At 36.5% G+C, this 13894-nt stretch overlaps 1 protein-coding gene across 1 annotated transcript in view; it reads left to right on the top strand.

Annotated features, from left to right (window-relative positions):
- The window catches only part of tweek (transmembrane protein KIAA1109 homolog tweek), an 806203-nt gene that overhangs the window by 157722 nt on the left and 634587 nt on the right, over positions 1 to 13894 (top strand). The window contains 1 exon segment of the mRNA XM_090388226.1: positions 2954 to 3148. Coding sequence (XP_090244352.1) covers positions 2954 to 3148 — 195 coding nt within the window.

The raw sequence follows: 13894 nt of genomic DNA, 5'->3' as shown, positions 1-13894 counted from the left end.
GCAGTGCATAGCACACGCTTCTTGATTAGATCGGGGTTCGAGCCCATCACCACCAAATATGGAGGATGCGGAAAGGTCAGGGAATGACCACTATGAAAAGAGATTATGAAAAGATTATGTAGATTATGAAAAGGCATTTGACTCCTAACATAAGTCAATGTTTTGGGCACTGGAAAGACACTGCATAGACATCCCATACATAATGATTTTGAAGAAAATATATGAGAACACTACCTCCTTTATTAGACTAGAAAAAGACAATAGCAAATTTAAAATTGAGAAAGGAATTTGACAAGGAGACATATCTCAGAAGTTGTTTACTGCTGCCCTTGAAGAAGCCTTCAGAAGATTGGGCTGGTCGCAAAAAGGAGTCTATGTAAATGGAGAGTACCTAAATCATTTACGATTTTCAGATGACATTGTGATCCTAAGCCATGATCCCAAAGGATTAAAGGAAAATCTTAATCAGTTATGCAGTTTAGTAAGGATTTCAGACTAAAGATGAATGTGGTTTAAACAAAAGTAATGATGAACACATACGCCACAGAAAGGGATATAATCATTGAAGGAGCAGAAATTGAAAAGTTAGATTCATATACTTATCTTGGACAAGTAATTAGCTGTAATAATGATAAATGGCTGGAAGTCAAGAGAAGAATAAATTGCAGATTGGTTGCATTCAGGAAATATAGTCACATACTGAGGAAGAATATCCCAATTTGTCTGAAACATAAAATAATGAACCAATGTATACCCACTATGACACTAGGAAGTGAAACTTAGGCACTCACCAAAAGAATGGAAGAGAAGCCGAGAACTACACAGTGAAGAATGGAATGAATTATATTAGGAATCAGATTGTTGGATAAGAAGAGAAACACATGGATTAGGCAGCAAATTCAAGTAAAGGACATTCTTAACAGAGCTAAAGAACTGAAATGGACTTGGGCAGGACACAACTTGAAGACATGATGACAGATGGACTAAGAAAATAACAGAATGGTACCAAAGAGGAGCTTTTTTGAAAACCTTGAAGACAGCAACGGAGATTGATAGAGGAAATTCAAGAGTTTGTGGTCAATAAATGGATGGCCATGCACAAAACAGAAGGAACTGGAAAGTTGCTGGAGAGGCCTTCATCCTCCAGTGGATTGAAAATGGCTGATGATGGTGATGAAAAGCTGCTTGCAGTTCCTTAGAAAAACATTTACTGTTTTTTAGGATTTTTATAACTGTTACAGTATACTAAAACAACTTCTGTCTAACTGATTTATTTGTGTTTCTGGAATTGCATTGTTTTTAGGCTAGGGATGATCTGCTGTAGAGAGAAAATTAGTTTATTACTATTATGAATTATCTTATGTGTGAGTAACATGTTTTTAGTTTCTTGTAGTTAATTTTTTATATATGTTAGCAGAAAATATAAGCTGAGTTTTATCTGTAATCAGAAAAATGTATTTGACCATTCATCTGACCCAGATATACACTGATGAGCCAAAACATCATGACCAGTGAGTTATTATGTAAATCAAAGCAACTGCAGGTGAACTGCACGTGCATGGGTCGGGGAAACAGTATAAAAAACACCTGATACTGAGCTCTGTTAATCAGTGTTACTCTTGTTCTTCAGATGGGAAAGGCAGTGGACTTAAGTGAGTTTGACAAAGGCCAAATTGTAATGGCCAGACGACTGGGTAAGAGCATATCAGAAATGGCACAGCTGGTGGGATGCTGATGGTCAGTCGTGGTTAGTACCTACTGAAAGTGGTCCGAGGAGGGGGAACCCACGAACCGCTGGCGAGGTGTTGGATGACCACAGCTCATCGATGTTTGAGGTGAGCGAAGGCTCTCCCGGATGGTACGTGGCAACAGAAAGGCAACTGTGGTGCAACTCACCGGTAATTGGAATGCTAGTGATGGGAGTAACATGTCATAACACACAGTACATCGTACCCTGCTGAAAATGGGGCTGCGTAGCTGCAGGCCACTCGGAGTGACCATGCAAACCATAGTTCACTGGTGACAGTGCCTACAATGGGCACGTGAGCATCGAAATTGGACCGTGAGTGATTAGAAGAAGGTTGTCTGGTCCGATGAATCATGTTTCCTGTTGCACCATGTGGACAGCTAGGTACATGTGCGTCGTTTACCTGGGGAAGTGATGGTGCCTGGATGCACCATGGGACGAAAACAAGACAATGGTGGCAGTGTCATGCTTTGGGTGATGTTCTGCTGGGATACTCTGGGTCCAGTTATCCTTGTGCTGGGCACTCTGATGTATACCACCTACCTAAACATCATTGCTGACCAGGTACTCTTTTTAATGGCAATGGTCTTACCCTCTGGCAGTGCAGTCTTTCAGCAGGATAATGCGCCATGCCACACCGCCCGGATCGTTCGAGACTGATTCGTGGAACATGAGGAAGACTTCCAGGTATTGCCCTGGCCTCCAAGTTCCCCAGACATCAATCTCATCGAGCATCAGTGGGTTGTGTTGGAACAGCAACTCCGATCTGCGGCGTCTCAACCACGGGCCTTACAGAAGTTATAGGTATACCACAAGACACATTTAGAAATCTTGTAGCGTCCATGCCTCTCCGGGTACGAGCTCTTTTGGCTGCACGTGGAGGACCAACATTATATTAGGTAGGTGGTCATAATGTTTTGGCAGATCGGTGTATGCATATATGCTAAGGGAATATATATAATATGGCCAGACATTTTAAGTTTTGTAGAAACTTGTTTCTGGGATGGTAAAGTTTGCTTAACCATAGTACAACCTCACATCCACCCATGGTGAGTGTTCAGAATCTCCACAAATTTCATTTCTTGGCAGGGTTGATATTTCTTTTGATTTGAGTGAGTTAAACTATATTTCCAAATATGATTATGGTTTATATTTCCATATATAATTGTGATATAATGATGTATAATTGTTCTAAAATATTTTCAGAGTTGTACAGATCAGGATCCTCCCTGTCCGTGCTTATACTTAGAGCGTCTTGGTTTTGAGATATACAAAACTTACAGAGAAACAAAATTACAGTTACTTCTTTCACCATTAATATTAAGTGCAACTGATGCAGTAGAAAGAAATGAAACTCAGGCACATTTGAAAAATGGACATGTTGTTGTAGCTGCATTACAGGTTTGTAGATTTCTTTGCATAGTTTTTATTTTATGTTTTTAGCAGAGTTCCTTTAGTACAGTAATTTGCAATGCATGGCCTGTTGAAACTCTACATGCAATCCCTGCAACTGCCTTCAGCATATTTCATTTAACTGCTTAATTATTATCAAAATATAAAATATATACAGTATAGAATAAATTGATAGCAAGTTAACTCATTCCAATATATTTTTGACTTAGAATACATATTTAAATTTTTTTTCTGAAAGCCATAACAAAAAGCTGTTGGAACTATGAAATTGATATTTCATATATATAATTTATATGTATTCCCTTAGGGTGATTCTGACTAAAAAAATTTAGTTTTGACAAAAAAAAATTTGGCATGTATTATTATTGGACAAACTAATTGTAACTAATTGTAGTGTTTGTAAAAACAGGTTTTGCTTACCTAAAAACCATGTTTAATATTTTGTTGGGTCTTCAAGAGAAGAGTAACTTAATAATGTTTGAGCACGGAGCATATGAGTTTTTAATGTTTGTTCTTGAATTTTATGATATTGTACTCTGCTTATTTCCTCCATCAACTTGCACTGCTTATGACAATTTTTGAAGTGAAATTTCTTTAGGCGTGCCCCTGGCAGTTTTCACATGGGACTGTCTTGACAAATATCGGAATGTGGATTGACAAATATCGCCACGAAAATGTGACAAAATGATTCATCGCCACCACCATTGTACCACTCTGTATCAGGCACGAGCGATGAGCCACTGTACATAGCAGCGATGCATGATGTAATCAATACCCCCTACAGCATAGCCATGGGTAACTCGCACACATGTCGCATTTATGTTTTAAATCGCTATATCTCAACTTCTGCAAAACAAAAATATTTCTTTCGTCATTCTTTACCGTATTTCATAAAAAATTTCAATGGAAAAAAAATTTATAATTCAACATGCTGAAGACTAATATTGAGTGTTGTAAAGCATATAGAGCACATATATGTGCAATGCAACCTCGAAACCACTTCTATTTGAGTAAAAAGGAGAGATTTTTAAAAACTTTGTAATAAACTTGTAAAACTATGTCAGTAGTCCTACAGCACAGTGTAACTTGCACGCGTGTTGCATTTATGTTTTAAATTGCTGTATCTCAGTTTCTAGCAGTCAGGTTTTAAAAGTTTAAAAACAAAAATGTTTCTTTTGCCATTCTCTACCCTATTTCATTGAAAATTTTGATGAAAAAAAATTTATAACATGACAAAGACTAATAGTGAGTGTTGTAAGGTATATAGAGCCTGTGTATGTGCAATGTGACCGAAACTATACTGAGTACAAAGGAGTGATCTGTAAAAACTTTGTAATAAACTTGTAAAACAATTGTAAAATATTAAACCACTGCAACATTGATAATAAAAGTTTAAAAAGATTCTAAAGAAGTTTCACTTAACTTCCACTGTGCATGCTTGGCACACATACACAATTTTTTTCATTAATTGTTCCTTTTTAACTGCATCATCAGATATTTTAATCTGTTGAATTACCTGGCCAAGATAATATTTTAGCATTTTTGAACAACAGAAAGTTCTTAATACTCTTTGCTTGATGGCAGAGTCATCTTGAAAAATGAATTCTCCAGTGTTGAACAGCTGTCTCTGGGGGACTCATTTGAGATGAAAGGACATCTTTGTATATTATGACATTAATTGAAGCCATTCGAATTTTGTTTCATCTCTAAACAAAACTTTCTGCCACTATTCTGTTCTTTACATCCTGGTGCTATGTAGCCCACATAACATTGCTTGCTGCTGTTGTTTAGTGAGAATGGCTTCTCACTTCACAATTGGATGACATGGTTTCAGATTCCTCTATTTTTCTGTTTACAGTTCTACTAATTGTTTATATTTCATTGGTTTGTTTATATTGTTTTTTTTTGTTGTTTTTTTTTTGCCACTGTTTGGCAAGACTTTCAGAATAAGGAAATCTCTCTTGAGTGCAGGTATAGCAAAGATGATTATCTGCTGTTGGAGTTGGCATACATTTTCTTCCAAATTTACCTACTCTTCCAATGTAAGCTTCTTCTAGTTTTGTATACCAACAATTTTTAGTGATTTCAGTGTTTGTTTTCCAACGTTCCTTTAGATTCTTAATTTTAGTGGCCTTCCAAATCACCTTAGAAACAGAACTACTCCTATCTGGTTAGTACACACCACCTTTCAGATGCATGCATTTTATTGTGGATTATCATTGTGTACAGAGAATTAAGCTATGGAATGGGGCTAATAATTAGTAAGCTGTACTGTGACATGATTAGGACAAATTTCAAGTGGTTAACATCAATGGTTACTATTGTTTTGTCCATTAGTACTGTATTCCTGAAATTTTTTTTGCCAAAATTCATATTTTTTTCATTCATTATCACCCTTAGAATATGAATTTTGTAGTGAACATAGCTTTTTTTTTTTGTTTATTTAAAAAAAAAAAAAAAAAAAATGGAATGAAAGAAACAAGCTTATACAGCATCAGATCAGCCAAAAAACAAAAAAAAAATAAAAAAATAAAATAAAAACATAAAATAAAATAAAAAACCTCCCACATCACCTGTCTATCCCCTCCAACAGTTTGTATAATCCTTCCTTGAATTTACTCAAACTACTGACATACACAACAATGGATGGGAGTTTGTTCTGACAATTAACTACCCACTGGTGAAGGCAAACTTCCACATATCTATCAACCATCCTTCCTCAATTTGAATTTATGCTCCCTTGTGTGTAGTCTGAGCAAGAGGAAGAATGCCATCAGCATTGAGCTTACTCAATCCATTCAAAGCTTTAAAGATCTCAATCAGATCACCTCACAGGTGCCTAGTCTCCAGATGTTGCAATTTGTAGAACTGAAGCCTTTTTTTGGCAAGAGCACCCTTTTATTCCCCTCACCAGTCTTGTTGTCCTTCTCTGCACCCATTCCAGCAGATCTACATCATTCCTAAAATTCGGCCTCCAGGCCTCTAGCAGTACTGAAGATGTGGCATGTCATTACCATTGTCTTATACAATCGGATAATCATTTCATTATTCCTGCTAGCAAAATTCCTGTATATCATTAACAAAACCCCATGAGCTGTCATTGCAGCCTGTCTGCACTACTCAGAGACTTCATATTTGACTGCACAATTACTCCAGGTGTTTTCGTTTTTCACTACCCCTGAGTTTAGTATGTTAATCTAGGATTACTGCTACCCACATACAGTTCAGGTGGTAGATGACTTTCATCAACCGGTGAAATACCACCACTTTGCTTATTGGAGGCTTGAAGTGGTGAAACCCTTGTTTAGTCTCTAGAGCAAAATTTCCAGCATCCCCCTCTCCCCATACTTCTCCTTCAACCCATGCACGGTACTAAGTACTATAGGTTTTGATACCTTTTGTGTTTGGGGTTTTCATAAAAAAAAAAAAAAAAAAAAAGTACCATACTTTTGTCTATGTTAAACTTCAATTGCCATTTATCATCCCATCTGCCTAATTTTTTTAGATCTTGTTGTAGCAGCTTACCCTGATTACCATCATTAACCACCATGTCAACCTTTGTGTATCATCTGAAAACTTTGATATTATGCTGATGTATCTTCATCAGTATCATTTATAAATATAGAAAGCAACAGTGGGCCCAGCACTGAACCCTGGGGAATTCCACTAAAACATTAGACTAAAACATTCCACTAAAACATAAGGGCAGTTGCCACTGATAACCATTCTCTGTTTTCTTCCACTCAACCATCCCTTTATCCATAGCAGTAACTTTCCTGTAATGCCGCACTGCTCCAGTTTGTACAGCAGTATTTTTCTGTGCAACAGTGTCAAAAGCTTTTCTGATATCAAAATTATTTTTTGCTTTCAGTTCCTTGGTTACTGCATCACAGTATCCAATCAGATTTATCAGACAAGATTTCTCCTGAACAGATCCATGTTGTGACTGTAGTATAACTGCAGTTACAGCATGGTTACTTTGATTTGTCTGAAATGCAAGGTCAAAGCAAAGCCTTTGCCAACATTTTTTATTTGACATATTTTATGTTGATAAACATTTTAGAATATACAGTGGACCCCTGCTTTATGATTGGTTCACTCTATGATCAAATTGGTTCACTGTATGATCAAATTGGTTCACTGTACGATCAAATCGTTTTATGATGTACTCTCCATAATAAAAGCCCGTTCACTATGCGATTTGTAGTAAATGCCGGTCATTTTGATCTTGTTTATGAATTGAATTTTAATTCTATGGCAATAGAATTAAATTTTAATAGAATTTAATTTAAATAGAATTTAATTTTTATAATAGAATTTATTAAATAGAATTTAATTTAAATAGAATTTAATTAAATAGAATTTAATTTTATGGCAATTCTAATGAACAAAAATAGGAGGAATATTATCCACAGCCTATAAAAGTAAAGATATAAGCACAAATTTACACTTATTACCTTACCAATTAACAGAATTAAATGATAATTGAAAATCGGAAGAATATTTTCCATGGGTTAATAAAATAAAAATAAATTTAAGCTTACGTACATAGCTTAATTAATTCTGTAATATGTACATACTAACTAACTGATATTTCTGTTCACTGACAAAAGTTGTAAAATTTAAAACAGTAAAAAAGATGAGCAATCAATAACAAAGAATACATCATGCACAAATTGCAACTAACATCATACATGCAAGTGAGATGCGGAGTAACAAGTTCATGAAGTTTTCTTAAAAAATAGGAAGGAAGAAATGACTGAAAATTTGTTTTTTTTTATACGATTGAAGATTTCATGGAAGGGGAAACACATTTCAACGTAATAATGTAAAAACCTAAAAAATTCCAGCTATCAATATTACTGCAAATGCAATAAGATTGAGATTACTACCCATTTATAATTAGATTGCACTAACAGGGATGCACAATAAACTGGGAATTGCAAATTGTTTTTATTGTTTTATGGTAGTGACCTCCAGAAATGTACTTCAGAAAAACATCACAAAGGTGTTCAAAATTGATTCTTATAACCGAACATATGATAACAGTGAAAGTGTAGTGCATTTTAATGATTTGAATTGGTTTTTTGAAATTTGTTCTATAAAGCAGCTGATTCTACTAACCAGTGATCATGTTACCAGCTCTTACTTATTTTACTTTACAGTGGGCTTAATTGTTTCCAACTGGACCACGTGGTCCTTCCTCTGTCAGTAGCAGCTTTTTGCAAACATGTTGGCTGCGTGTTTTATTTTTTGCATCCTTTAGTTGAAGTGATTTTTTTGTGTTGTGCTTTAATAAATATATTAGTTTTAATCAATTTTTTAATCAACATATACAATTTCCATTATAAAAATCACCTTTTAGAGAGATAAATAGTTTAGTTATATAGCAAAATTTTTAGCTCCCGTGGTCTTGGAACGAATTATCAAAATACTATGTGTTATTGGGTTCACATTATGATATTTTTACGATACTATGTGTCTCTGGAATGGATTAATATTGTAAAGTGGGAGTCCACTTTACAAATGAAAGATGCATTTGTAAACTCCAAACTTATTGAGATATACGAGGGGCTTTCAATAACTTATCTACCTAGTTATAAATGAAATGAGATAGAGGCAAAAATCTAGTTTTGTTTTTCAGTGTGACTTCCCTGAACTTCAATACACTTGTTCCATTTTGTGGCAGTGAGGAAATACCAGCCCAGTAAAATTCTTTGTCCTGTCCATCAAAGAACACAGAAACATCAGACTTCAGTTCATTATCATCAGCAAAGCAATGACCACGTATGTTTTTCTTGAGGTGTCGAAACAGGAAGTAGTCACTGGGGCCAGATCTGGAATGTTAGCTGGATGGGTAAGTTGTGTAAAGTCACAGTCTCTCGCAGCACCAGCATGTGACCTGTGCACTGGTGCATTGTCCTGAAGAAGCAGCACACCTCTGAAAAGTTTTCCATGGCATTTTTCCTTTATGACATCCCTTAGGTTGTACAGCAGGGATGCATATGACCAGTAGCACATTATCCATAGGCAAAAAAAGACATCTGCCTAAGGCTCTGATCAGAGGGGGATCCAAAATCACTGTTTCAAAAAGTCATTGCTGTTTTTTTTGCTAATATTTTTTAATTTTTATTGGAAATTGAACTTTCTACCTGCCATGGTCAATGAACTTTACTTGAAGATTATTTTTAAAATTGTTTTTTTTTTTTTTTTTTCAAAAATGGTTTTTCCGATTTTGATGAAATTTTATATTTAATTCTTATGTCATATAATTTGTTTGTTTTGTTGTCACATTAAAATGAAATTGAAAATGTTCTTTATTAATTTTTTCTTTAAATGGGGTCCCCATATTCCATTTTGTTTTGAGTCCCATGAAGGTATAACATGCCACTGCATATGACTCTCCCAGTGACTGTCTGCTTGTGTTCCAAGTAGTGAATGTACAAAATTCTCTCAGCATCCCAAAAAAAAAAAAAAAAAAAAAAATGGTGGCCATAATCTTGCCAGATGAAGGTTGTGTCCAAAATTTTTTGTTTGTTGGGTGGGGAGAACCCTTGTGCTTCCATTACATTGATTCTTGCTTGGTCTCAGGATCCTAGTGATGAACCCATGTTTTATCACCCGTAACAATTCTGGAGATGAAAGTTTCAGGATCCCTTCCATAAAGCTCTAAATTCTCCTCACAACTCTGAATTGCTTCTGCACAAGAGTCAGAAACCTGGGGAACTGCCTTGCACTGACCTTGGTCATCTCCAAATATTCATGGAGGATGGTTATAACTGATCCCTCAAATATGTCATATTCCCTAGAGATTTGGGACATCTTTAAACGTCTTTCGTTCAGCACAAGGGTTTCCTTGTGCTGAATGACAGACGTTTAAATGCAGCCTACAGGCATGAAATCTGATGGAACAATGTCTTCATTATTCAAAATTCACAGCTTGGCACATTGGATGTGGCCTCTTTGGATGTGGATCATCTTCAGTGGACTCTGCCCTACTTGAATCGTTTTGACCAGAATTTCACCCAGTACTTTGAAGGTGCACTGTTGCCATACACAGCCACCATTCTTTTATGAATGGCCTTTATCCCATTTCCTTCTTTGGTGAGAAACTTGATGACAATGATGCTCGAATATCAGCAAATCCATAATTTGATACAGGTGTGTTCCTTCTTTCTGTTACAGTAGCACAACCTAAAAACATAGTGGGATTAAAATTAGTATGATTCTAGTTGAGATAAGTAGGAACATCATGAATCATTGAAATATAACTATAACTTTGAATACCCCTCGTATATCCCGTCATTCAATAGTTTCTTAATGCCTCTGCTGTAAAATGTGACTGACTGTCTACAAAGCTGCTGGCAGCTTATTTCACATTGTCATTGCTTGTGAAATGTTGGTCAGAAAAGTCCTTCAAGAGGCCAGAAAGGGAAGTCATTGATAGCAAGGTCAGTACTAATGGGGTTGCAAAAGGACCTTCCACTCCCACCCCAGTTATTTGAGTTTTTGTTGAACTGATGCAGCTGTGTGTGGTGCCAGGCATTGCCTTGAAACAGGAGCCCTCCAGAATTTAGCAAATATAGATTTTTTTTAGATGGCAGCATGCAAATGATGCAGCACATCTTCATGTAATTCAGTAGTAATGCAGCCTACCGGCATGAAATCTGATGGAACAATGCCTTCATTATCCAAAAGACAGCATATTTTGGATAACAAAGAAGTTTGGAAGTCTCTTGTATTACATTGATGGTTTCAAGCAGAACAGAACTTACAGGATGGCATATAATGGTGGACTTCTTGTTCGTCTCCCAACATGCAAAGCAAAAAATTCATTCTCATTATGCTGATAGTACTGCTGAATGCAGTACACATAGCCAAGCTGCTCAGTGAGTTTTTTTTTTTGCTATCCACTTTGCTGCAACTTTTCTGTAATGCAGGAGTTCAGTATGCTGTTTTGAATGGTTCTAAATTAAAAATCTGAAATGTACTTGATTGTCATTTGTTTGTTGTTTTCAGTGGCAACATCATGCCAGTGATGTTGCTTCAAGTTCTTGGTTGGCTGGATCTTTCCACACATTGGCTGTTTGTCTGTTTTTGATTCCTTACACCACTAATTCATTATCTAGTATAACAAAATTTCTTTCCACATACAGTGGCCACCTGCCATTGAATTTTACTGGGTGTGGCATTTTGGATCACAACATTTCATTGTTCCTTTGACATGGACAGGAGAGACTTCATGTCTGGAATGATACAACAGTCAGTGCATTGCCATCACTTTCCAGAAAAAAGGATAAAAAAAAAAAAATACTACTACTAATAATAATAATAACAACTAGGGGGCTCCACGTCCTGTTCGCTTCGCTCGCCAGCCCCCATTGATGTAGACTTGAACGAGAAAACGTTCGAGTCTACATCAATGGGTTCTACCTCAGTCCTTTTCACTCTTTTAGCTTGTTCCATCACTGTTTCTCCGTCTTCATAAATGTATATTTGGCCGAATTGTGGAATGTCTCTAATGGACATTAAACTCTTCGTTCCTTTCACCCTGGCACCTTCTCGTATAAGGGCCACTGCCACCTTGAAAGTCCGTATTTTTGCCATTAAAAGAAGCAAAGGTGTAAAGATTGTTGTAGACTTGAACGTTTTCTCGGAAGTGTCTCCCTTTTTCTGTTGTCAAACAACAGTCTTTAAAGCATCTGGGAAGGCTGCTATTGGCAAACACACCTTCCCACTCTGTCAACACAAATGTGTGGCTCTTCCGAGTTTGCCGTGAAAAGATAATCCACAGCAATGTTGACATTCGTCTACCATATCACCTAAATCGCAGTATGATACTTTGTTGGTTTCTTCGTTATAAGGATCTTGTGAAGATCTTATGTTACGTTGAGCTGTTTAATGTTCGCTGAGTTTTGGCCTGTTTTTCGACATATTAGCTATCTGCTTCTTGTAGCATTGATTTTCCACTTACTCCATCATTGAACTTATTCTATGATTAGTTCGTAACCTTTCAGTATGTTTCTCTCTATATTTTTGTGAAGACTCATGACGGTGTCATTTTCTCTTGGAATCGATGATTGCCAATATAGGTTGTGACATTATGTTAATTACTATGTTAGTACATATAATTTGCAAATAAAATGTCATGCATTCCAGGCTCACTTGTCGAAACACACTAGTAATAGTAATTGTGGCATGTGATGCAAGAAAGCAAGCATATGAGCTTATGTAGCATCAGCCAAAAAAAAAAAAAAAAAATTCACACAACCATTCCTTCTAAATGTTTGTCCAGTTCCTCCTTAAATTTATTTAACCTATCAACTTCCACAATGACAGATGGAAGTTTGTTCCAGCAATTAACCACCCGCTGGCTAAAGGCAAATTTTCACACATCTGTTCTACAGCTGTCTTTCCTCAATTTGAATTTATTCCCCTTTAGGTTTGTAATCTGAACAAGTGGAAGAATCCCATTAGAATTCAGCATGCTCAACCCATTCAACCCTATACATCTCAATCAGATCATCTTGCAGGTGCCTAGTCCCCAGCTGCTGCAATTTGCAGAACTTAAGCCCCTCTTGGTAAGAGGATCCCTTCATTCCCCTCACCAAACTTGTTGTCCTTCTGTCTACATGCTCAAGCAAATCTACATCCTTCCTAAAATGAGGCCTCCAGACCTGTACACAGTACTCAAGGCGTGGCCTGACCATTGCCTTATACAGAGGGACAATCACCTCGTTTTCCCTGCTCGCAAAATTCCTGTATATCATTGACAAAACCCCATGACCTGCTCTGGCAGCCTGTCTGCATTGCTCAGGAAACTTCATATTTGACTGCATAATTACTCCCAGGTGTTTTTCATTTTCTACCATCCTAAGTGTAGTACCACACAATTGTTACGTTCCTCTCGCGTTACTACTTCCCATATGCAGTACTTTGCATTTGTCAATGTTAAACTTCAGTTGCCACTTCTCAGCCCATCTTCCCAAATTTTCTAGATCCTGTTGCAGTAGCACACTGCCATTACTGTCATTGAAAACCCTGCCAACCTTTGTATCATCTGTGAACTTCAACACTAAGCCTGATATACATTCATCAGTATATTAGTAAATATACAAAACAACAGTGGACTCATCACCGAACTCTGTGGGACTCCACTAATAACATTAGTTCACGAAGAGTAGTGCCCGTTGATTACACCCTCTGTCTTCTCCCACTCAACCATCCTTTTATCCATTGTAGCAACTTACCCTTAATACCATTCTGCTCCAATTTGTACAGTAGTCTTCCATGTGCAACAGTGTCAAAAACTTTCCTGAAATCCAAGTATATGATATCAAAATTATTTTTTGCATCCAGTTCCTTTGTAACCACATCATAATATCCAATCAAATTTGTCAGACAAGACTTTCCCCGAATAAACCCATGATGTGTCTGAATTATTGCTGCAGTCTTGTCTAGATGATCCTGAAATGCATCTTTAACCAGTGACTCCATTAATTTACCCAGAACCGAAGTTAAACTAACTTCTTTTCGATATCTAATCAGGAAATGATCTATGTAACGTAAGAACAATATTGTTGCATCCAAAAGAGCAGGACTAAAATATTTACAAACAATAAAAATGTTTTAAAATATTTAGAAAATACTAAATTATTTATAAATATATGAACTATATTGGATCCCTTCATCAGCTGACATTACAATGGAACATCAAATGATGCCGGGTGTGGT

The sequence above is a fragment of the Mastigoproctus giganteus genome, chromosome 2 (assembly GCF_048544385.1).
Source record: "Mastigoproctus giganteus isolate SK-2022 chromosome 2, ASM4854438v1, whole genome shotgun sequence".
In the NCBI taxonomy this organism is placed as follows: Eukaryota; Metazoa; Arthropoda; class Arachnida; order Uropygi; family Thelyphonidae; genus Mastigoproctus; species Mastigoproctus giganteus.
The sequence above is the reverse complement of the archived record's forward strand: the minus strand, read 5'-3'. Positions and strand labels throughout refer to the sequence as shown.